The sequence below is a fragment of the Physella acuta genome, unplaced genomic scaffold (genome assembly GCF_028476545.2).
Source record: "Physella acuta isolate Inbredline_101_S28 unplaced genomic scaffold, ASM2847654v3 ptg001237l, whole genome shotgun sequence".
In the NCBI taxonomy this organism is placed as follows: domain Eukaryota; kingdom Metazoa; phylum Mollusca; class Gastropoda; family Physidae; genus Physella; species Physella acuta.
This window is the reverse complement of record NW_026732753.1, coordinates 313,029-335,745: the sequence shown is the minus strand read 5'-3', so window position 1 is coordinate 335,745 and position 22,717 is coordinate 313,029. Positions and strand designations below refer to the sequence as shown.

At 34.6% G+C, this 22,717-nt stretch overlaps 3 protein-coding genes across 4 annotated transcripts in view; 1 reads left to right on the top strand and 2 right to left on the bottom strand.

Annotated features, from left to right (window-relative positions):
- Nucleotides 1–1,575: 1,575 nt before the first annotated feature.
- Nucleotides 1,576–5,802, bottom strand: LOC131957412 (neudesin). Its single transcript, XM_059322210.1, has 4 exons — nucleotides 5,563–5,802; nucleotides 3,932–3,995; nucleotides 3,476–3,579; nucleotides 1,576–2,452 (listed from the first exon to the last, which is right to left on the bottom strand). The coding sequence occupies exons 1-4, from the start codon at nucleotides 5,794–5,796 to the stop codon at nucleotides 2,300–2,302; spliced, it is 555 nt and encodes a 184-aa protein (XP_059178193.1). The 5' UTR covers nucleotides 5,797–5,802; the 3' UTR covers nucleotides 1,576–2,299.
- Nucleotides 3,424–17,312, top strand: LOC131957411 (actin-related protein 2-A). Of its 2 annotated transcripts, none has more exons than XM_059322209.1 (8): nucleotides 3,424–3,558; nucleotides 14,625–14,735; nucleotides 14,826–15,041; nucleotides 15,186–15,258; nucleotides 15,370–15,506; nucleotides 15,730–15,879; nucleotides 15,973–16,251; nucleotides 16,338–17,312. In XM_059322209.1, the coding sequence occupies exons 3-8, from the start codon at nucleotides 14,832–14,834 to the stop codon at nucleotides 16,509–16,511; spliced, it is 1,023 nt and encodes a 340-aa protein (XP_059178192.1). In that variant the 5' UTR covers nucleotides 3,424–3,558; nucleotides 14,625–14,735; nucleotides 14,826–14,831; the 3' UTR covers nucleotides 16,512–17,312. The 2 variants fall into 2 exon arrangements, with proteins under 2 accessions (XP_059178192.1, XP_059178191.1); XM_059322208.1 differs by lacking the exon at nucleotides 3,424–3,558 and adding an exon at nucleotides 6,196–6,362.
- A 373-nt stretch (nucleotides 17,313–17,685) lies between these two features.
- Nucleotides 17,686–22,717, bottom strand: part of LOC131957376 (regulator of G-protein signaling 7) — a 63,209-nt gene continuing 58,177 nt past the window's right edge. The window contains exon 17 of the mRNA XM_059322140.1: nucleotides 17,686–22,328. Within this exon, the coding sequence (XP_059178123.1) occupies nucleotides 22,296–22,328 (33 nt within the window). The 3' untranslated portion in view covers nucleotides 17,686–22,295. The remainder of the gene's footprint in view (nucleotides 22,329–22,717) is intronic.

The following is a 22,717-nucleotide window of genomic DNA, read 5'->3' as shown; positions in this document are numbered from 1 at the left end:
TTTGATTAGTCCACACCAGCAACCTCACTTTGATTAGTCCACCTCAGTTACCTCACTTTGATTAGTCCACACCAGCAACCTCACTTTGATTAGTCCACACCAGCTACCTCACTTTGATTAGTCCACCTCAGTTACCTCACTTTGATTAGTCCACCTCAGTTACCTCACTTTGATTAGTCCACCTCAGTTACCTCACTTTGATTAGTCCACCTCGGTTACCTAACTTTGATTAGTCCACCTCAGTTACCTCACTTTGATTAGTCCACCTCAGTTACCTCACTTTGATTAGTCCACCTCAGTTACCTCACTTTGATTAGTCCACACCAGCTACCTCACTTTGATTAGTCCACACCAACCGCCTCACTTTGATTAGTCCACCTCAGTTACCTCACTTTGATTAGTCCACACCAGCTACCTCACTTTGATTAGTCCACACCAACCGCCTCACTTTGATTAGTCCACCTCAGTTACCTCACTTTGATTAGTCCACCTCAGTTACCTCACTTTGATTAGCCCACACCAGCTACCTCACTTTGATTAGTCCACACCAGCTACCTCACTTTGATTAGCCCACACCAGTTACCTCACTTTGATTAGTCCACCTCAGTTACCTCACTTTGATTAGTCCACCTCAGTTACCTCACTTTGATTAGTCCACCTCAGTTACCTCACTTTGATTAGTCCACCTCAGTTACCTCACTTTGATTAGTCCACCTCAGTTACCTAACTTTGATTAGTCCACACCAACCACCTCACTTTGATTAGTCCACCTCAGTTACCTAACTTTGATTAGTCCACCTCACTTTGATTAGTCCACACCAGCTACCTCACTTTGATTAGTCTACCTCGGTTACCTAACTTTGATTAGTCCACCTCACTTTGATTAGTCCACACTAGCTACCTCACTTTGATTAGTCTACCTCGGTTACCTAACTTTGATTAGTCCACCTCGGTTACCTAACTTTGATTAGTCCACCTCACTTTGATTAGTCCACACTAGCTACCTCACTTTGATTAGTCCACCTCGGTTACCTAACTTTGATTAGTCCATATCAGCTACCTCACTTTGATTAGTCTACCTCACTTTGATTAGCCCACCTCAATTAAATCACTTTGATCTCAAAGGTCATCATGACCTACATCAGGTGCAATATTTTAATTTTCTGTAGTTACCATGCCAGATTGTAAAAAAAAAAAAATCAGCAGCCCTAAATAACATTCATTGCATTATCCTACCCAACTACTGAACTAGTTGGTCCATGTTTAGTGGTAGAGGCACAAGGAAGTTAATTTACACCCTCTATTTTTAGCCATGTTCCTTCACTGCAAATAAGGAAGTCAAATGTGACTAACTGGATTTCCTCCCTTTATAATGCACTTCTATTTTAAGTTTGTGCAGATGTTTACTAGCATTTATTCAGCAGTTCAACAAACAATTCTTATTTTTTCTAACTTATACAACTCTTTACACTACAAACTTTCAGATCAATTGCAACTACCACACAACTCAACCCCTTAGATAACCTACAGGCTACACAGAAGAGTTTGAGAAGAATTTAGAAACTCCACACATGATTTATCACAACCATGTTTATTTTGATATGCAAATTGTACTTTTCAGATAACATTAACATGTAAAAATATGGAATTAATTAACAAACTGAATGAACACTTTCAAGGGTGGTCAAATCTGGATTAGCACCTGCATTATTTGTCATAGGAAGAGAAGACCCAACCTGATCCAAAGCGCAGACACCCATTTCTAACAAGCATGTCTGACCACTCAATGAGAAAGATGAAGGAACACTATTATGTTTGACCAGCTAGCATACATTGTGCAGAGAAAACGAGAAGAAGTCTTGAATACAGTTTAATTTTTTTTATGTAGACAGTTTGATATTTTATGTTTGATATTTTATGTAGAGAGCTTGACATAGAATGGAAACAAAACACCTTTCACAAGAATTACAAAATATCTTTCATTTAAAACTTGTTTTCCTCCTTTCAAAAAGTGCAACTCTAGTACATAATTTAAAAAAAATAGCAACCCCAGTAAATAATTTAAAAAAAGAGCATCTCCAGTAAACAATTACAAAATTGGTGGTATTTTTGCATAGATGGTGTAAAAGTAAAAAGTATCATAATAACTTTATGAGAAGAACATAAAAACAGTAAATATCACATATTTTACTAGGTTGGACAAATTGGAAACAAGATGGAACAAAAATTGTTGCTGAAAGCCTTGTCTTTTCTTCATAACTTTAACACTTTAACAAACTGTAGCTAACACTTAGCATTATCACAACTCTACTTTAACAGTTTTAAGTTGAGCAAACTTTTCAGGGTACTTTTCTAAGAGAGAATCCATATAGCCAACAACAGGGTATTTAGCCAGGTATGTTCCTTCAAATGTTTCATCCAACGACTTCAGATAGCTGTCTGATAAATTGGACTGAAAGAAAATGTTAAAACTTGTTCATATGGCTGTCTGATAAATTGGACTGAAAGAAAATGTTAAAACTTGTTCATATGGCTGTCTGATAAGTTTGAGTGGAAGAAAAAAAAAAGTTTGTAGCTAGCAGCACAGGATATCTGTGCATCTTGAATGCCAGATTAATGTCAGATGTTCAGAAGAAAAACAGAAATCACTGAGCATGATGTCCTACAAGCCATTAAAAGATATATAGACCCATAATTTCAAAATTACTCTGCTAGAATGATATTATATCTTTGAGTACCAAATCAACTAGTGATAGCCCCTAGGTCTTAAACGTTTTAATTTAATTCAAAATCATCTATCAAGATAATTATAAGTTTCTCCTGCTTATAAATACAAGTGTTGACGAATCAACTCAAAAATCAAAACAGAGTAGTCCCAATAACCAGCTTGTACAGTTCCACTTAGACTTTGTCAGTAAATTAAAAGTGCATTATAAAAAACAAAACTGTTACAGGTGAAAGAGTTTACATCATAGACCCACCCTGCAATCCTGTCTGCCATGAGAAAGAGAAACTGACAAGAGGGATAGAAAGGTGGTAATATTAGGGCGTGCATGTAAATGGAGAGAAAGAAGGATGGAAGTTTTACGTCATGCATGAAATAATGTTATTACACTATGCATATTAAAAGAGAATGATGGCTGCGTAAAACTCTGAAATTTAAGTTCTTACAATTTTCAAAGTTGATGAAAACTGACAGCTTCCCCCTTTTCCCTGACTTATTTGGACAGCCACATGAAAATGATCATTTTACTTGGTATGGTAAACAGTCACAACTATTAAACTTAAGGTGTTACAGGAAGTGTGAGATTTTAAGACTTTATTTTCATAACTTTCAGAGAATTTGAGGAGTTTCAGAAGATTTCAACAACATCCTAGAACTTTAAGTAGGTTGGGTGGGAGAGTCCTGCATGCAACTAAACCAACCAAAACAATATAAAATGGTAGCCACGATAGATCTGCTAAAGCAACTTACTACATCACTGGTGAGATCATCTGGTTCAAGGGACATTTTAGCTACAGCTCTGGTGCTATCTATACCAACCAAGACATTGTAAGGTGCGTCTTTTCCATAGAACTCTGTTTGAATAGTAGCAATTAAGAAACATATTAATTAAACCAGTTTTTAATCATAGAAACAAATAAAATAATGTCATAGGTAAAATATTTACAAAGAAAATCTGCAATATAGTCAATATAGAAACTCAGTTTTTGATAAAAGCTAGTCAATAAATAAATTATCTCATCATGTCTCACCATCTAACTGTGGTAAAAGCTGAGGTAACCACTCCTGTGAGCAATAAATATTTGATCTAACTTAACTGAAGATCTTCAGCACTGAAGTATTGAAAAAACTAAATAATAAAGTATCTTGCATTAAATGTATGTTTACAGCAGCATTAACCACCCTAGGGTTAGAGAAACAACTCACTTTTGCCTTGAGTCACATCAAAAACTACACCTTTTATTGCCATATATATTGGCTGTTTGTCATCCTGAAAAAAGACAAGATAGATTATTTTAATAGAAGAGGATGTATACAATAAGAGTAGGTTTAGTATACCATCTCTATAGTTTGCTTGTGATGGATTTTGTATGAAACATCAATAATTGTATACTTTGTAGCATAGTAAATATTGAGAGGGAAGTGACATATATTAAAGTTAGAACTTGGAGATTATGGGGGTATATAAAGACAGGGAAAAGTAAGAAGAGTCAGTCATCCTTTAGCTGTCGATTAGTTTAGTCATAGTTAAAGTCATCATTCAGTTATCATAGTATCCAAGTAGCATATTATTTTATTTTGTCAAGTAATGTTACTCCAAGATCTAGTAGTATTAAGTTTTTAAAGTAGGGCAAAGGTTATAGCTATAGATCTACTTATTCTTGTTTTACCTATCATCTCCCTCTCAGTGGTGTAACTCGGACAGGTATCACCCCCCCCCCCAAAGAAAATTTATATAGACCTAAATAAAATAAAAATGTTATATATATATATATATATATATATATATATATATATATATATATATATATATATACATACACACACACTAGCCATCCTGGTCAGGCCTCTTTGAAAAACCTATCTGTAAAGGACCATGACTTGTGTATTTATTAAGCAGCATATACCAGGCATTGCCCGGGTTTAGGAAATATATTACTTTTTTATTTAACCCTAACCACAACCAACCAAACTATAACACAAAAACATAGGGGACATTAAGGAATGGCTTCTAAACTGATATTGATTAAACATAATAATTAGTAAACAGTACATTCAGTGTATAAAATAAATAAAAGGTAATAGGCCTATTTAAAATACCTCTGTTTTACCTACCACATTGCACTTTATAAGTCTATGCTAATTATACAATTATATTTTGTTTCTAACATCAAAACAAACCAATAAAAAGTGTTTTTTCCCCAATTATTCTAAGGGAAGTAATTTGTAATTTTTTTTGGTGATATATCACGGAAAGTAATTGGTGATAAGAACTAAGGGAAGTAATTTGTACACTTTATTCAAACACAATTCATTTTTTTGTGAAGGGTGATACATTTTCTGCCATCTTTTTATTTTCAGACTTAACTATTTGAGTCATAACTAATTGCTAAATATTAAAATATTATAGCAATAGGTTGAGAAATAAGCATTTTGGTTAGGCCTACTTTCTTTTCATCACCCACCCATGCCCTTGAACAATAATGTAATTTACAACTGTAGGCAATACCCTAGTTTTTTCTTAAAAAACTGTAATTAGATTTATCGTTTCTTGAACTGGTAAAAATCATTTTAATTATTCTCTTGTTAAGTTTGCAATTATTTGCCTTGGTGAAAAGCTCTCCCCCCCCCCCCCCCCATAAATGGTGTCAAGGGGTGCATAATGCACACACCCCCTCCCCCTGTCGACGCCTGTGCGCCCTTTGGTTAGTAGTTAGGTCTACTTACTACCTACTTAGTTTTAATACTTTTTCAATTGACAATTTTAATTCAATAGGCCCAGTAACTTAGCTTAATTGATTGTGAGTGGGATTGTTCTGGTTTTTAGTTTTACCTACCGATCCATCGTAGTTTTTTAATTCAGCATCTGTAAATATTCTAACAGGCTTTCCGTCAGATTTAATCTCTATCTCTTTTAGTACATATTTCGCTCCCGCGGTATCTTCTGCGTACACACTTACGTTAAAAAAATTATAAAATAGAAAGCCTGTAAAAAACTTTAGCAGAATAAAAGCGAAAAGAGAAGACAATTGTGCCATATTGAAACCACCGGCTTTACACGACAAAACCATTACAACGAAACTGCCAGATTGTAATGTTTTAATTTTTTAAAATTACAATTGGACCCACTAGAATCCAAACACACAAAATGCTATTCGACAGATTTGTAAACATTTTTTTCATTATAATTAAATAAATAAAAGTAAAAAAATACTCTGCATTTTAAATTTAATTAAAGACCAAAAAATCTAACCAAAAATAAAATTATTTTTATTACTGTTAGAATCACTTAATTGCTACAGCTTTGAACAATATACAAGCTTGACACTAGCATAAAATAAGGAACTTATTAATTCGTTCATTAGCTTAACATAGATGTGGTAAATAATTAATGTTCTGTGGTACTAAACTTAAACACGCAATTTTATTTAAAATAATATTTTATTTTACACTCATTTTACCGGATGTAGAAGTCTAGTCCTGGCTTATTCCGGTGTCATATTATTGGGCATCGGCTTATTGCACGCCCATAACAGCAACAACACTTTTAATATTTATGTAATAAAGTTAACATTCCTTTATCTAAATTATGGATTCGCAGGGGAGAAAAGTTATTGTTTGTGACAATGGAACTGGGGTATGTATTTTTTTCCCATTCAAAATTACAGTTTCAACACAAATAAACACAGAAAACCCGGAAGTGAAGAAAAACGCAAACAAAAGTCAAAACTAAGCGAAATTGGCTAAAAAGTAAAATTCCAAAATATTAGGCCTGTTGTTATTATTAGGCCGGTAATCTATCGTTTTAGCGTAATCAATTCGGCTGCAGTAGTAATGTGCGGGAGAGGTAACTGATAAATATATTTGTTTAAATAAGTATATTTAGGGAGGCTCACTAACTTAAAAGCGTCCTTGGTTGCTAACCAGAACATGGCGTAAGGATCGGACCATGACTTCCGGCGAGTTTTTCGACTTAGTTCCAGAGACCTTCTTAGAATTACTTTTAAAAATGTTTATCACGAGTAAAATGGCGGGTTTTCACGTTATAAAAACATGCTATAGGTGGCAAGGCTAAATATGCCAGAAAAGCATTTTCAGAAATTGCTTTGGGGAATGTAGGCTAAATTTAAAGTCGGTGTCATTCAAAATAATTTAACTTTTTAAATATAGATCTCCCTCTCACAAAATTGATTTCCAAAGTAAAGCATTATTAGTTTTATCATTCTATGAAAAAATAAATCAAATATCTTCAACACTTTTTTTTATAAGATGTGTCCAAAAAATGACAACCAAATTTTTTTATTTTTTTTGACCACGTGACCGCTATTTGAATGGATACGTTTACCTGGCATGGTTTTTTATTTTGCTCTTTTGTTCAATAAAAAATGTTATAAAATTAAAGAAATAAAAGAATTCAAACATCACTTCTGTCTTGTCTTTTTTAAAATTCTTTTCTGATGACATTCTCTTAAATTTTTTCCCTCTATAAATATATCCCGACGATAGACGGGCCAATTCTACTTTTAGGAACTCTCTTGTAAAAAAAAATTAGATCTATTTCACGGTCAATTAAAAAGTTAAACCCTTCAGCTTTTAAGCAGGTTGTCATGGATGGATCCCTCATACCATAGCTGTGAGTGACCAAAAAATTTAAAATTCAATAATTTAGTCTAAAACTTGCAACAACTCCCAAAATTAGTGCCTAGTGGATAAAGTATGGACGTTTTTTATTTAGTTGTCATGTTTAAGTTGAAAATTGAGTACATTTCAAATTTACTAAGAAAATCTAATATTTAAGTCAAATTTTACAAAATATAACAGATAATTGATTAAAAATAACAATCAGTGACCAAAACAATTAAAAATAACATGAAACTAACTTTAAACTAGGTGTTTGAGATAAATATTAGTAGATAAAAACAGCGGCCATCTTTCCAAATAAAATTTAGAGTAGTTTCCCTTTATATAAATGTCTATTCGTATGTATATTGTGTTGACTTTGTTGTTTAATATACATAGTTGTCTTGTTAATAAAAGTAGGACAGAGGGCCATCTTCTTATCTTTAAGGCTATGTATGTATGTACATCCAAGATATCAAAAACTTTTGGGAGGTCCATCATTTATTAAACCCTTTTGTACGGATGAACTTGTCAATTATTATGTCGTCCATATTCTTCTTAAATGACGTTGGACTCAAAATATGGGACGGGGTAAAATATTTTTTTAAAATTGATGAAGAATATATTCGTTTTCGTTAGAAATTGTGATTATGCGTTCGGGTATAGTAGAACTGCGAAATGATATTAAATCAACATCTTGCTTTTAGTGACGATTGGGGGAAAGGGAATTCATCGGGAAAAGTATGACGTCATTTATGGACAGGACCGGCGCTACCTATAAGGCGAATTAGGCTGTCGCGTAGGGCGCTGTCCGTAGTGGGGGGCGCCAAAATGGGTTGGAGAAACAAATTGAAAGTTTGAGGGGGGAGGGGTGCAAATCGTAAGCTTGTCCCCGGGCGCCGGGAAGGGTCGCTATGCCTCTGATAATACGGGGGCATAAAAAAAGAGGGGGGCGCTTTTATTAAGTTTTGCATAGGGCGCTAAATAACCTGGCGCCGGCACTGTTTATGGGTGATCCATTTAAGCCTAGTTGTTTATTTTGTCTGTAGATATTGGTCTTATGCCTACACTTTTTCTGAATTAAGATTATTGTGTTTATAAAAATAGTTTTAAATTTTAATTAGTTACATCTGAATACCACATGTTTTTTTTCTTTGCCTTCTGCTTTCATCAGTTTTTTATTTGTTCAGTAGTCGATGTTTACCCATCCCCACCATCCATTATTACAAAAACAAAAAACACCCACTATATAGTGGTATCTCCCTCTAGAAAAAAAAAACTAGATCAACCTATAGTTCGTAGGAAAATTAGAATCTATCACTTATTCGTCTGTTAAAAAAAAAAAGAAATACGTCTTTTTTCTCAACCCCGCCGTTTCATCCCCCACTTAGCACAACGTCACCAAGTTCGCGGCGCGCGTGACGTCATTTGTCATTAGGCTAATGTTAAAGAAAGAGATACCGCGTAATTAAAAAAAAGTCAAATCAGGCACTATGGCGTTGAGACTTTAGCGACGTTTAGTCTGACGAATAGATCTAAATGACTTTAGTACGGTAAATTATATTAGTGTTTAATTTATTACACAGTGGTATGCGGTGCTCCCTCTACTCTACAAATTCACGTGCTTTTAATTTCTGCAACCTGCTGCTCTGAGACGCTCGGCTCTAAAATGCCCGTGACACAGCGGCTTCCGGAAATACATTTAGGCTCCCGGTCCCACCTATAAACTTCGTCTGCTCATTAAGCTCCACGCAAAACTTGTGATTGATATGTGGACATAAGCGGCGCTAGTGGTGGTGTCAACAAGGACCCCTCCCCCAGCTCAGCTCTTAAAGATGCTCCGCACTTCATAAAAGACAAACTTGATGTTCAGACATCGTCGGACTCGGGCGTTTAGCCGACTGCCGTATTCCTAATGCACCGTCCACTGCTAACACTATTTCTATATTAAACTCAAGCCTATACTGAGCTCTGGCTTTTTACATTAGTTATGCCCCCATGTCGCGAAACTTGCTGTTTTGTCCAATTTTACCTGCAAGCCAATAATTGTCGGATTCTTGTCGAATATCGTTGCCAGGAGCTAGTTGGTTTGAGCCTTATTGTCAGAAGTTATTTCATTCCGAGTCAATGTAGTGCGGCCTATTTTCGTCGGTAGGCATTTAGTGGCAGGCCCTTTTTGGCGGGGATGGTGTGCTGAGGTTGTTTAACACCGCTTAGGACAACAGGCTTGCAATAGTTATGATCATTCGTTATGAGCAAAGGTATGCATGAAAACGAACACTTTATGTTCCTCATTTTCATTGAGCACAGCTTTATAGGAGTCTTCCATAATTGACGTCACTCACCCCCCCCCCCCCCCCCACCCCGATCACCCTTTCATTATAGGTCATGAATTGCAGTCCTACGTAAATTGACGTCACATTAGAATAGCATATGTGACATCGTTTATGGACAACCCCATATTTCTCATTTTGGGTATTTGGTATCAACATTTTGACAACAAAGGTTGTTCAAAATGTGTATTGGAGGTTATGACTTGACATCTACCATAAATGACATCACGACACACTTAAGGAGTGGAGTAACTGGTTTAGAGACGACGTTTTACGCGGGAAAGGGGAGGGGTGAAACGTTATGTATTTGGCCTAATACAAAAATGCTGAAACAATTCTTTTTCGTTCGAATTATGGCTTGACTTCTTAACATTAATAACAGGCAGGGCAAAAAGGTAATTTTCGACATTACGACTATTTCGTGACGGCGAAAATGGGGGGGGGGAGGTTAAGGTGAAGAGATGTCAAAAAACGTGACGTCGTATATGATTAAATCACTAATTAAAGGGAAAAAGCATGAAAATATGAAATGAAAATAGCAAATAAACAATAACACAAACAATAACAATCAACTCAAACTAATATTTAATTTAAATAAACATTAGATATGTAGTGGTAGCTTTATAAAAATAGGGAGTTTCTTAAAGTATAAAACTTGCATCTCATAATAATAATTCTAGAACTGATGTTTATTTTCATTCAATTAAATTTTTTAAAGGGCAGAATAAAAAAAAACACATGCTTTATATTTAAACACAAGACAATCGTATTTTATAGCAAACATCTATACTTTTCCATACAAATAGAAATTAAAGGGAAATGACTCAAAATAATATTTTTTTAAGATGGCCGCTGTTTTTAATAGCAAATTTAGTATCTGGAACATCGTTGTTAAACCTTAATTTTATGACATTTTTATTGATTTAACCCTTAAATGTGGTTTAATATTCAATTATCTTTAGTATTTTAGTAGAATATGCAAAGATATATTCATATTTAAGCCATATTTATTAGTTACCTTATCCCTACATTACTAGTGACGACCGAATTGATTACGCTAAAACGATAGATTACCATTAGGCCTATTAACAAACACAATATCCGTTATTACTAGTCAATAGTAGGCCTAGATCTAGTAAAATAAATTAATAGGTCCTAGAGCTTAATTTAGACCTATTTTCTTTGTTATTAAAAATATTAGTTTGCATTAGGTAGGCCGTTCGATTCAACACTTCCGGGTTTGTCATTTTCCTGGCATCTCACGGCTCATGCGCTTACTAAAATGGCGACCAGTTTCGCTTTCTCTAAACGGTAGAGGGATAAAACTATTGATTACGATGCCATCGTTAATTTTAGAAAACGGAACTGTCCGTTTCTATTTCAGTCTGTTATTTAAGAATTCCCAGATGTACTTTTGACCTAATTTCTTTGTTTGTCTCGCAAGCGGCGCGTAAGTGAAAATAGCTCTGTTTTCTTGTCTTTTAAATCAAATAACTCTGAAATATCTTTTTCCTTGGAAACCAGCCTATGTTCCTTGGAAACTTTAAACTATTAATTTAACACACATTACAATTAACTGGTAATAATTTCTTGGGTTTATGAGATGTGTTTGTGGGAAAGCGATCACCCCCCAATAATACCATTTTATTATAATCTTGTTTGGTGAAAACGAGGCGCGGGAAAATGTGTGCCGCGCAAGAATCCAATCATTTGGCTAGATTTATGACTGTTTTTTTTATGTCACACCTAAAAATAGAATGTTTACGCTTTCTTCGTTGATGATCGTTTTTATTATTTTTTAAACTGAAAGTATGAATTGCAGATTTTGTAACTTGGTATACTTACCCTTTATCAATTTTAAAAGCATAGCATGCTGATTGTAAACAAATATAGTCATAAAACACAGAAATATAAAGTTCCAATTGCGATGTGACACACCTGGGTCGCACCCCCTCAAGAAAACACGTGTTTATTAAGCTGTTTATCTCACTTTACAACAGTAATTAAAATTAATTTTCAAATTTTTATCACTTATTGGGTAAGATTAAGCACATGTTTACTAAAAATAAAATAAAAAACAAAAGCAAATTCTGTTTTAATGAAGGTCACGGGTCAAGTTTTTTTTCCTTCTGTCAAGTTCAGTGGAGGGTGCCACAGACTGACCTGACTTTGGAATTTTTTTCAGTAATAATGACTTTGCACAGAAAGTTAAAACATGCTAAATTAGCTTAGTTTACTACTAGAGCAAATTACACTGTCCGGACACACACCGCGAAAAAACGCAACTTAAAACTTCCATGCGGTCTCATTCAGTAACCGCTTAACATAGGAAGGAAAAAAAAGTATCATATCTATCCGCAATCATTCTACTTTAATAATGTGTGTGTCATTTTGTATTCATACGCATAGAACTTTAGCTATTCTTGTTATAGTGACTGGGGGGTCTTAACATGTGTTCGGACACATGTAATACAATTTCAAATGTGTTCGGACACCTTTACCCGTCATCGGACAAAGCACTTTTTGTTCATTTAGAATAATTTAAAGTCAATTTAATGAATAAAAACATATATTATATGCATTTATATTGTGTTATTGATTGTTTGTGAGGTAATTTTAATAGTATAAAACCTTTTTCCCACACTCCCAAAGTTCATCCCATTCAGCCATTGCGGCTCGCGCAGTACGCTGCTAAGCCAGCCAGGTCACATGATTCCCCCTCCTCTTTCGCATTCCACTGCATTCTTGACCTTATTTTGACCCTTTCCCTTCAATAACCAGCCCCTTTTATGCTCTAAATTCTTATTTAATAATATTTTTGTGTTGCTGTCCGGTCCCATGTAAGGTCAAAAAAGTTAGCGAACACCCCTTTTTTATTGTTCAAGCACAAAATAACCCATTAACCTTGACATTTACGATGTTCCATACATATATAGAAGCTATTTATAGTGTAACCTTTTAGCTAAGCGTTGATTGGTTCAAGTTTTGCCCCTAAGTCCAACCCTAGGTCACTTCATCCGGCTGGTGTAAAAATAGAAATGTGCGTACCATGCAACGTTAAAAATTTTCTAAAAATAATTCTTGAGAGAGGAAACGGAAGTACTTGACACGGAAGTGTTCATAAATGAACAGTTTACGTGCAGGCGCCGTTGTTTCGCATGAGACATGCTAATTAAAGTTTCTATGAGCCAAAAACCGACGAAGTGTTCGGTCCCATGTAGTGTTCGGACAATGTAATTTGCTCTATTATTGATACATTTTTAATAAAAAAAATCATTCTGTAATTCTCATCAAAAAGCCTACATTAGGACTTAGGTCAATTGGGGTAGGCCGTTCGGTTCACGGCTTCCTGGTTTTTTTGTTTATATTATCTCAAGGCGCAAGCTCTCGAAGTGGTTTACTACGATGGTGGCGCGGTTTTGTTTTTATTAAGGGGTGGGGGTAGAGGGATAAAACCAATGATTTTGAAGCCATCATTAATTTTAGTAATCAGAATTTGAATTAGGCCTACCCGTTTCTAATTAATTAAGTCTGTTTATCAAGAAGAATGTGTACATTAGACCCGATTTCTTTATTTATCTAGCAAGTGGCGCTTTAGTGAAAGTAGCTCTTTTTATTCTTGTGTTAACGTGAACTTAAAATCAAATAACTTCTAAATTAGGCTACATGATGAATATTAACTAGCGCGTGATGAAGAAACGGTTCAGAGTCTTAGCTTTATACAAATTACAACGTTTGGGAATAATTCTTAGGTCCGTACATGTGGTCACTATGCCAGAAATATGACCCCCCCCCCCCCCCCCCCCCTTGTAACACCATTTTATTATAATCTTTTTGCCGAAAACAATGCACGGGAAAATGTGTGCAGCGTCAAAATCCAATCATTTGGCTAGATTTATTAGTTATGTCGCGTCATATGTAAAAATAAAAGGCATTGCGCTTTCTACATTGATGATCGTTTTTATCATTTATTAAGTAAAAATATGAATTATTAATTAAGAATGCAGTTTTTTAACATGGTATACTTACCCGCTGTGAATATAAAAAGCATGGCATGTTAATTATGTAAAAATTTTGTCATAAAACACAAAATTATAAAAGTTCGATTTTTTTTTTTTACTACCACTATCCGCCACACCTAGAGCTAGGCCTATACAATACTAGAATCTGTTATTTTTTTTTTGTTGTTTTTTTTTTTAATGGTTAATTGATTGTGTTAAATTTTAGCTATCTAAATTCATTTCTAAGATATTTTAATGTTTCTATTAAGTTTTATTGAAAAATCTTTTAAAATAATCAAGAAATCCACCCATGAAATCAGGTCACTCACAGGTCTAGTACTAGTAGTTTTTTTCTTCATTAGCTCATAATAGGCTGAACCTGATGTTGGAATTTTTTTCAGTTATAATGACTTTGCACAAAAAGTTAATATGCTAAATTGACTTAGTGTGCTAGCTATTATTGAAATGTATTGATACTTTTTTTCTAAAAATAAAATGTTTGATATTTTCATCAAAATGCCTACATTAGGGCTAGGGCCTAAGTAACTTACTAAGTTAGCCCTGAAGTTAAATTGTTAAACTACAGTTAACTAAGGTAACTGTTAAACTTCTAACCCAATGAGTCTTAACGGAAAAGCATAGATAAGTAATATAATAGGTCTAAGTAAAATATAAAAATAATGATTAAGAAGGCCTTCAACATCAACTGGTTGCTGAACTGGGGCATGACTAGAGTAATTTTTTTTGAGTAAGACTACACTAATTTTTCCCATGTTTTCTTTAACTTGCTTTCTTAACTAACCTATCTAATGTAGGCCTACACTTATTAAATTGCAAAACTGTTACTGCATATGGTAATATTAGTAAAAAATAGCCTTTAACAACTTTTTAGGCGTAGTTTGTTAAGTGTGGTTGATAAACTTTTAAATTTTTTTTCTTATACAGTTTGTTAAGTGTGGATATGCTGGTTCTAACTTCCCTGCTCACATCTTCCCCTCCCTTGTGGGGAGGCCAATCATTAGATCAACCACAAAAGTTGGAAACATAGAAGTTAAGGTTTGGATTCTTTTTCTACTTTTATAAGTCTTTTTATAAAATTTAACAGTTTGCTGTGTTTTGCATTTAGCTTTTTTTTTTTATTTGCAGGATCTTATGATTGGCGAGGAAGCTAGTGAACTTCGCTCAATGCTTGAAGTAAATTATCCAATGGAAAATGGTATAGTCCGTAACTGGGAAGACATGACCCATCTGTATGACCATACTTTTGGTAAAGATAAGATGAATCTTGACACAAGAAACACAAGAATTCTTCTCACAGAACCTCCTATGAATCCAACAAAGAATAGAGAAAATATGATCCAAGTACGCTCAAATGTTTTTATTTGATTGCATTCAAATGAGTTACAGTTATGTGCATAATGTTTTATGTTAGAGCTTCAAAAAAAATAATTTTTAAGTGTTATGTAGACCTTTTAAATGACTATTTGTTTATGTGATTTTTTTTAGTTGATGTTTGAGAAATACCAGTTTCACAGTGTGCATATAGCTATACAAGCTGTGTTGACACTCTATGCTCAAGGTAAAGTTGCAGCATAATTTCTATTGTATTCAGAAATGATTGGCTCACAGACTAATTAGTTTTCTCATACACCATTTGACACATGCATGAGACTGAGATTTGTTTATTTAGGCTTGGTCACTGGAGTGGTTGTTGATTCTGGAGATGGGGTCACTCACTTCTGTCCTGTGTATGATGGGTTTGCACTTCCTCATTTAACCAGGCGATTAGACATTGCTGGCAGAGATATTACCAGATATCTCATCAAGGTTTGTCCCTGTTTAACATGTTTCTTACTATAGTATGATTACATCTGCCAGGCTCATGGGTTGAATTAAACAGCTTTTGGCAGTTCTTGTTGACCTAGATGTCACCCCCAGCTGCCATTAGGACATAGAGTTCAATATTTGCATTGTAAAATTTTGTTGTAACTTCACACCTCCAACTTACCATTTGGACATTCTAAAATTGTCTCTCAAATTTTGTTTTCAGCTCTTGCTGCTTCGAGGCTATGCTTTTAACCATTCAGCAGATTTTGAAACGGTTCGCATGATGAAAGAAAAGTTGTGTTACGTAGCCTATGATATAGATTTAGAACAAAAGCTTGCCAATGATACAACAGTTTTAGTCGAGCCCTACACTGTAAGTTTTTTTTTTAAACTCGTTTAGTATAAATTTATGGCATAGTCTTGCTTCACATTTGCTCATCTAATGAATGTGTAATTTTATGCTTAGCTTCCTGATGGTCGAGTGATTAAAGTTGGAGGGGAAAGATTTGGAGCACCAGAAGCTTTGTTCCAACCTCACCTCATCAATGTTGACAGTCCTGGAGTTGCAGAACTGCTGTTTAATACTATTGGAGCCGCTGATATGGACCTCCGTGCTGACTTCTACAAGCACATTGTTCTGTCTGGAGGCTCTACAATGTATCCTGGATTGCCCAGTCGTCTAGAAAGGGAGATCAAACAATTGTATTTGGAACGTGTGCTTAAAGGGGACACCGCTGCTTTATCTGTAAGTACAGTCTTTATTTACTGTTTTTACAGCTTTGTTTAGATGCCTTTGTACTTGCTTCATGCTGTCTTTTTTTTTCTACTCAGAAATTCAAAATTCGTATTGAAGATCCCCCAAGAAGGAAGCACATGGTTTTCATGGGGGGCTCTGTATTGGCAGACATTATGAAAGACAAAGATGAGTTTTGGCTGCTGCGTTCTGAATATGAAGAAAATGGTTTACGAGTTCTAGACAAGCTGCTCAGGCCTGCAACCAGTTAAAACTTTTCTAAGAATTATAATAGTTGTATATTGTTTCCTTTATGAAAATATTTTTAAATGCCTGTTTTAATAAATGACCATCAATCTATATATATCTTGTGTATAACAAATTCTAGAGTTTTGGCCTTATCGGTACATCCCTGGCTAGTTGGCATTTATTTATGCTAGTGATTGTTGTACTGTGACCAATGATAAAAAAAATTGAGTGAAATGAAGCTGGTGTTGGGGAGTTGAAAAGATGCGCAGTAGTAATTTGCTTTATTTCTCTATGTACTTGAGGCTGTGCGTTGCATGCAAGCTACTGCATCAAATTGGTTTATTTTCTTTGAATGCTGTCTGTCATCTAAGGCCCGTGAGACATTGGAGCAACGCTCATGTTTTGTGTATTATAGTCTTATTTTTCCAATTTAACTTGGATCATAAGACTCATGTTTCCCTTTTTGAAGCCCTGACTCTAAGGGTGACACATCCAACTGTTTGTTGATATCATTGGCTAACTTGGCTTCTTCAGATATTCCATTTCTCTTGTCATGCTATCTGAATGAGCTGTGCATTTGGCTTATTGCAAAATTTTATTTCATTGTATATGTCAGATAACATCTGAACAATCACCAATTTACATTTATTTTTCTGGTCTCTTTGTTACATGGACTGACTTAAGTATCACCTGAGTATAACTGCTTTAATGGGTGGTGCTAGTTAGTCGTTGAATTTGTTTTAATGATTTATTGTCCTGTTTATTCATGAAGAAATTATTTATCTCCCACCTCCAAAGGGCTTTGTGTTTCTCCTTTGTTTTTTTTTAAATAGAAAAATGGATGACTGATTATACTTGCTAACATTTCATACCTTGTTACTAAATGTATTGATAAAGATGGGAGATAATTTTTTAGGTAGTTTTTACTGTTTTAGTATGAGCTCTGAGTAAAAAAAAATGATAATTATATTAGCACTTTATGAGAAATATTGGTGAAAGGCGCTATACAACGTTTTCTGTTGCTTGTGACTAAGTATGTTGTGTGTGTGTGTGTATTACTTTCTTTAAACTTTGTTATCTATTATTTAGACCTATGCATTAAATTATTACTGTATTCAATGCTAAAAATGTTTTTTTCCATTATTATGTAGTAATGATACATTGATAGGTCAGTAAATGGAAGAAATACGTAAGATAGAGCTAGTTTTGTTTAATGAAACAAATTCAAGCATTCATAAACTTACAAGTTGAACAAACTCAAGCATTCAAAAAACATACAACTTCAGCTTAATTTGTCAATTGTGTTGTCATTTGACATGAAAAAAATACAATTTTCGAATTAAAAACATGGAGCCAATACAATGGCCAGTGTTGGTGACAGACCAGAGCTTGTAAGACCAGCTAACGTAGGGGAGATAAACCTGTCATGCAGGTGGATTTTAAAGGTAGTTAATTCTGATCAACTCAAGTTGCTAGGACAATCAGATGTCATTAGTTGTGCTTGGTGTTAGAATGTAGAAGCCAGTCAGTTGTATGGGTATGTTTGTGCTTAGTGTTAGAATGTAGAAGCCAGTCAGTTGTATGGGTATGTTTGGATTTGTTGCTAGGACAATCAGATGTCATTAGTTGTGCTTAGTGTTAGAATGTAGAAGCCAGTCAGTTGTATGGGTATGTTTGTGCTTAGTGTTAGAATGTAGAAGCCAGTCAGTTGTATGGGTATGTTTGGATTTGTTGTGCTTAGTGTTAGAATGTAGAAGCCAGTCAGTTGTATGGGTATGTTTGTGCTTAGTGTTAGAATGTAGAAGCCAGTCAGTTGTATGGGTATGTTTGTGCTTAGTGTTAGAATGTAGAAGCCAGTCACTTGTATGGGTATGTTTGTGCTTAGTGTTAGAATGTAGAAGCCAGTCAGTTGTATGGGTATGTTTGGATTTGTTGTGCTTAGTGTTAGAATGTAGAAGCCAGTGAGTTGTATGGGTATGTTTGTGCTTAGTGTTAGAATGTAGAAGCCAGTCAGTTGTATGGGTATGTTTGTGCTTAGTGTTAGAATGTAGAAGCCAGTCAGTTGTATGGGTATGTTTGGATTTGTTACAATATCTGGCCTTACAAATCTGATGAACAAAGACCTGCACAACTTTTATAATCCAAAGTTCTCATCAGACTACATGTAGGCAACTATCAACCTACAGGTAACATTATCAACCTGCATGTAGGTAATATTCAAATATCAACCTGCAGTGCATGTAGGTAGCATTAAAATATCAACCTGCATTGCATGTAGGTAACATTAAAATATCAACCTACATGTAGGTAACATTAATGTTGTCCATCTTAAAATATTTGTTTATGGAGATATTAACCACTATAAACATTCCATGATATGCAATGGTTTAAAGACATTCATTCCTAAAACAACACATTGATAAAGTTTGTAGACAACTCAACCCTCACAAAGAAAAGAATGTATTAAAGACTTAATGGATTACAATCATCTCAAAAACAGATGTGAAATTACTTGAAAGAATGAAGCACTGTAATAACAATGTCAGACCAAGACATTTGATTGTGATATTGAAACCTTGATTGATCAATGCAATAGATTTATATACAGAACAAACTGAGTGCACTCAGAATTTGATCTAGGTGGGGAAGATTTAATCTTGATTTTCTTATTTTAGGAAATGCAACACACAAAAAATGCTGCCAATAATTTTATGTTTAGACTTGTCTCTTATATTTGTTCAAAAGGTGCTTCTCAAAGTTTGATTTAAGTAGGGCCAAAGATTGCTTCATTCATTATTTACAGTAGCATAAAAAATGGAACCCACATATTACAGATAATAAAATGGTTTTCAGGATAAAATAGCAGCAGTAGACTTAATGGAACAACATACACTGGTCACACAGTTGGAGTCAGAACAGCACTTTAGAAAGTAGCAAACCACTTGAATCAATTAGAAAAAATGTATTACAGGTTCTTCAGCAGGCAACATGTGAACAGCATGTTGCCTGGCATCAACTCAGGCTTGAAGTTTTAGGCTTGCTGCCCTTGTGTTATGCCTGTTGTCAGCTGAGTTTAAATATTTGAGGGAGACTTATTAATAAATGGATCAATTACCACTGACGTGATGCTGAAGATGAAAATTTTATATCTTAAACTTGGCTTAAAAATCACATAAAAATACTTCTAGCTGGAAAAACTTTTTTCAAATTATTTGATTCTGGTAAAACCTTTTCATTAACTTCAAAATTAAACTTTCATTCCATACAATGAAATCAACTATTTACATTTCTCTTTATAAAAAAAGTAAACTTGGTGATTTTACTAACAAGATACATGATCAAGATTTTAAATAGTTTTACATAAAAAAAGCAGTTTCAAAACTTTGCCAAAAAATTGGCTCAATTTCTAAGCCCCATTTACAGACTGACACAAACACAGATCATTGTTGACTGTGGTGATATTAGCTGAAGGACAAGCAGACACTGCATCACATTTCCTAGCTGTGGCAGGAAGAATATTCAACCAGCTCAACACTCAGTGTATCACACTGTAAACCTGCTTGTTTTTATCACAGTATGTATGCTTGGCTCAAATGTTTGTTGGTGACTAATGTTCAGCTTTGGTCTGTTAGAGCATTGACCTAGATATGGTATCTACATGATTTGTTTCAGTTTAACAACCAGAATATTCTTAACTAGGTCTAATAACTGATTGTCTATATCTTAGTAATTTAGTGGAAAACGTTTTTGCTATAGGAAAAACTATTATTCTAAATTAACTAATAAAGGTGTACTGTAATAAATATGTTTAAAAAGAAAAAATACATAATAGGCAAAATTATATTATGCTTTTTGCTTGTAGCTAATAATGAAGTAACCACTGAACAAATGGACAGTGAACAAAAATATATTAGGCTTTAGTACAGTCCAAAGAAATGATGAATGAATATTGAAAGAATGAAATGGACATACGTTGTATGCATTCTGTGATTACAAGGTACAATGTAAATCATCTCACTGAAGTCTATATCACAGCACACCTGCCTGGAGCATGGTTGATGACAGAGGTCCAGTTGATGACCTCAGTAGCTCAAAAAATGGGAGACAAACAGCACATGGTTGATGACAGAGGTCCAGTTGATGACCTCAGTAGCTCAAAAAATGGGAGACAAACAGCACATGGTATACACAGAAGAGCTAAACTAGAAAATACATCAAACTAGTGAAATCCAATGAGTATTTGTAATAATCAAGTTCTTACAAATGGTCAAAAAATTATCTATTCTTAAAAACAGAATAGATGTTTTCCACAATACATATCAAGAAGTGAATTGTTATAAATATTGATGTTAGTTTTCAACTTGTCTACAATACATCTCAAAGGGTGAACTGTTATAAATATTGATGTTAGTTATCTACATAAAAATAATCATCTAACAGAGCACCACTAAATAACAATTGTATCAAAGGTCTGCAACTGTCACAGATTCAATATATGAAACTGTCAAATATTCATTGGATGCAATTGTCAGATTTTGGAAATATTTGCAACTCTCACATATTCATTGGATGCAATTGTCAGATTTTGGAAATATTTGCAACTGTCACATATTAAATATATGCAGCTATCACATATTACCAATATTTGCAATTTACATATTCAGTATATGCAACTGTTACATTTGGGAAATATTTCCAGCCGCCATACATTACCAATATATGGAGCTCATACACTTTTGGAATATTTGCATGTAACAAAGAGTACCTATATCTTCAGCTGTCATATTCCAGTATTTGTAACTGTGTCACATATTGCCCATGTATAAAGCTAGTTGAAAAAAGCACATCAAATTATGTATGTGTAACATTGTAGAAAAGCACATCAAATTATGTATGTGTAACTTTGTAGAAAAGCAAAACTAGAAGAAAAACACATGATTGACATCAAGAGACAAGAAGCTCTCAGCAGATTTACTGGGCCATTCATAGCCTTACTGGGCCATTCATAGTCTTACTGGGCCATTCATAGCCTTACTGGGCCATTCACAGCCTTACTGGGCCATTCACAGCCTTACTGGGCCATTCATAGCCTTACTGGGCCATTCATAGCCTTACTGGGCCATTCACAGCCTTACTGGGCCATTCACAGCCTTTCTGGGCCATTCATAGCCTTACTGGGCTGCTGAGAAAATGTCTGCTTGAGGAACACCATCACAGCAAACAACTTTTGAGACCAACCGTTGAGTGTAATAGTTAAACATTGCTATTTTACAGATAAAATGTATCTGAAAATTTGTTGAGTGTAATAGTTAAACATTGCTATTTTACAGATAAAATGTATTTGAAAATTTGTTGAGTGTAATAGTTAAACATTGGTATTTTACAGATAAAATGAATTTTAAAATTAAAAAAAATAAAATGGCTGAGGCTTAGTTTTCTTTTTTGGAACAATTTTTTTTCTAATGAGAACCAAGATGTACAACCTGTTCAGATTTTGTCCAGTCTTCTATTAGTCACTGACATTTGACAGTATCTGAAATAACTGTAAACAATAGCTCAAAACATAGCTAAACCACTAAAAAGGATGAACATTTAAAAATGTGTCTTCTAATCCTGGCTATTCTCCAGCTGTTGTATAGAAGGTCAGTGAGAGATGTTCCTGGCTTGTTGCAGCTTCTTCCACATCAGATACCCAGATGTCTTCACAGTGGACAAAGGGAGATTTTGGAGAGGAAACGGTTAGTTCACAACTGACCACATTTAATATATTTTTTAAATATATAAATGCGGGCCTCACCAAATTCCTACTAGATTTTTCTAATTTCCAGACGTTTTTTGCTCTGAAATTTTTAGAGAAAAAAAAGAAGCAAAGGTGTACATATGTAAATATCCATAAGAAGGTTTTCACTAGTTTAATTATTTTGTTTGAAATCTTTAAAAGTATTTGTAAAGTCATGCCAGGAAAATACATGACACATGACATTTGCTCCGCCCATGTCATGCCAGGGAAATACATTGAACATGACATTTGCTGTGCCCATGCTTGTCTGATGCATGCCTGCATCCCAGTGCACATATACATGCCCTTGTGTCTTCTTGTGTCTCTTGTTGACAAACAATCATTTGAATAGCACTCAGACCAATCAAGCCATTCATAACAAGTCATTGGAACAGTTCATTCGTGGGTGAGCCAACTTACACAGGTCAGTGACCTGGGCCAGTGAAGGAA

What these genes read in the sequence shown, in the direction of transcription:
- LOC131957412 (XM_059322210.1), bottom strand. Translation starts at nt 5,796, where the DNA reads ATGGTTTTGTCGTGTAAAGCCGGTGGTTTCAATATGGCACAATTGTCT. An exon ending in TGATGTGACTCAAGGCAAAA is followed by an intron (nt 3,580 to 3,931) that starts GTGAGTTGTTTC and finishes CTATTCAAACAG; the next exon opens with AGTTCTATGGAAAAGACGCA. An exon ending in ATGATCTCACCAGTGATGTA is followed by an intron (nt 2,453 to 3,475) that starts GTAAGTTGCTTT and finishes ATTTTCTTTCAG; the next exon opens with TCCAATTTATCAGACAGCTA.
- LOC131957411 (XM_059322208.1), top strand. Translation starts at nt 6,315, where the DNA reads ATGGATTCGCAGGGGAGAAAAGTTATTGTTTGTGACAATGGAACTGGG. An exon ending in TTACCAGATATCTCATCAAG is followed by an intron (nt 15,507 to 15,729) that starts GTTTGTCCCTGT and finishes TTTTGTTTTCAG; the next exon opens with CTCTTGCTGCTTCGAGGCTA. An exon ending in TTTTAGTCGAGCCCTACACT is followed by an intron (nt 15,880 to 15,972) that starts GTAAGTTTTTTT and finishes TTTTATGCTTAG; the next exon opens with CTTCCTGATGGTCGAGTGAT.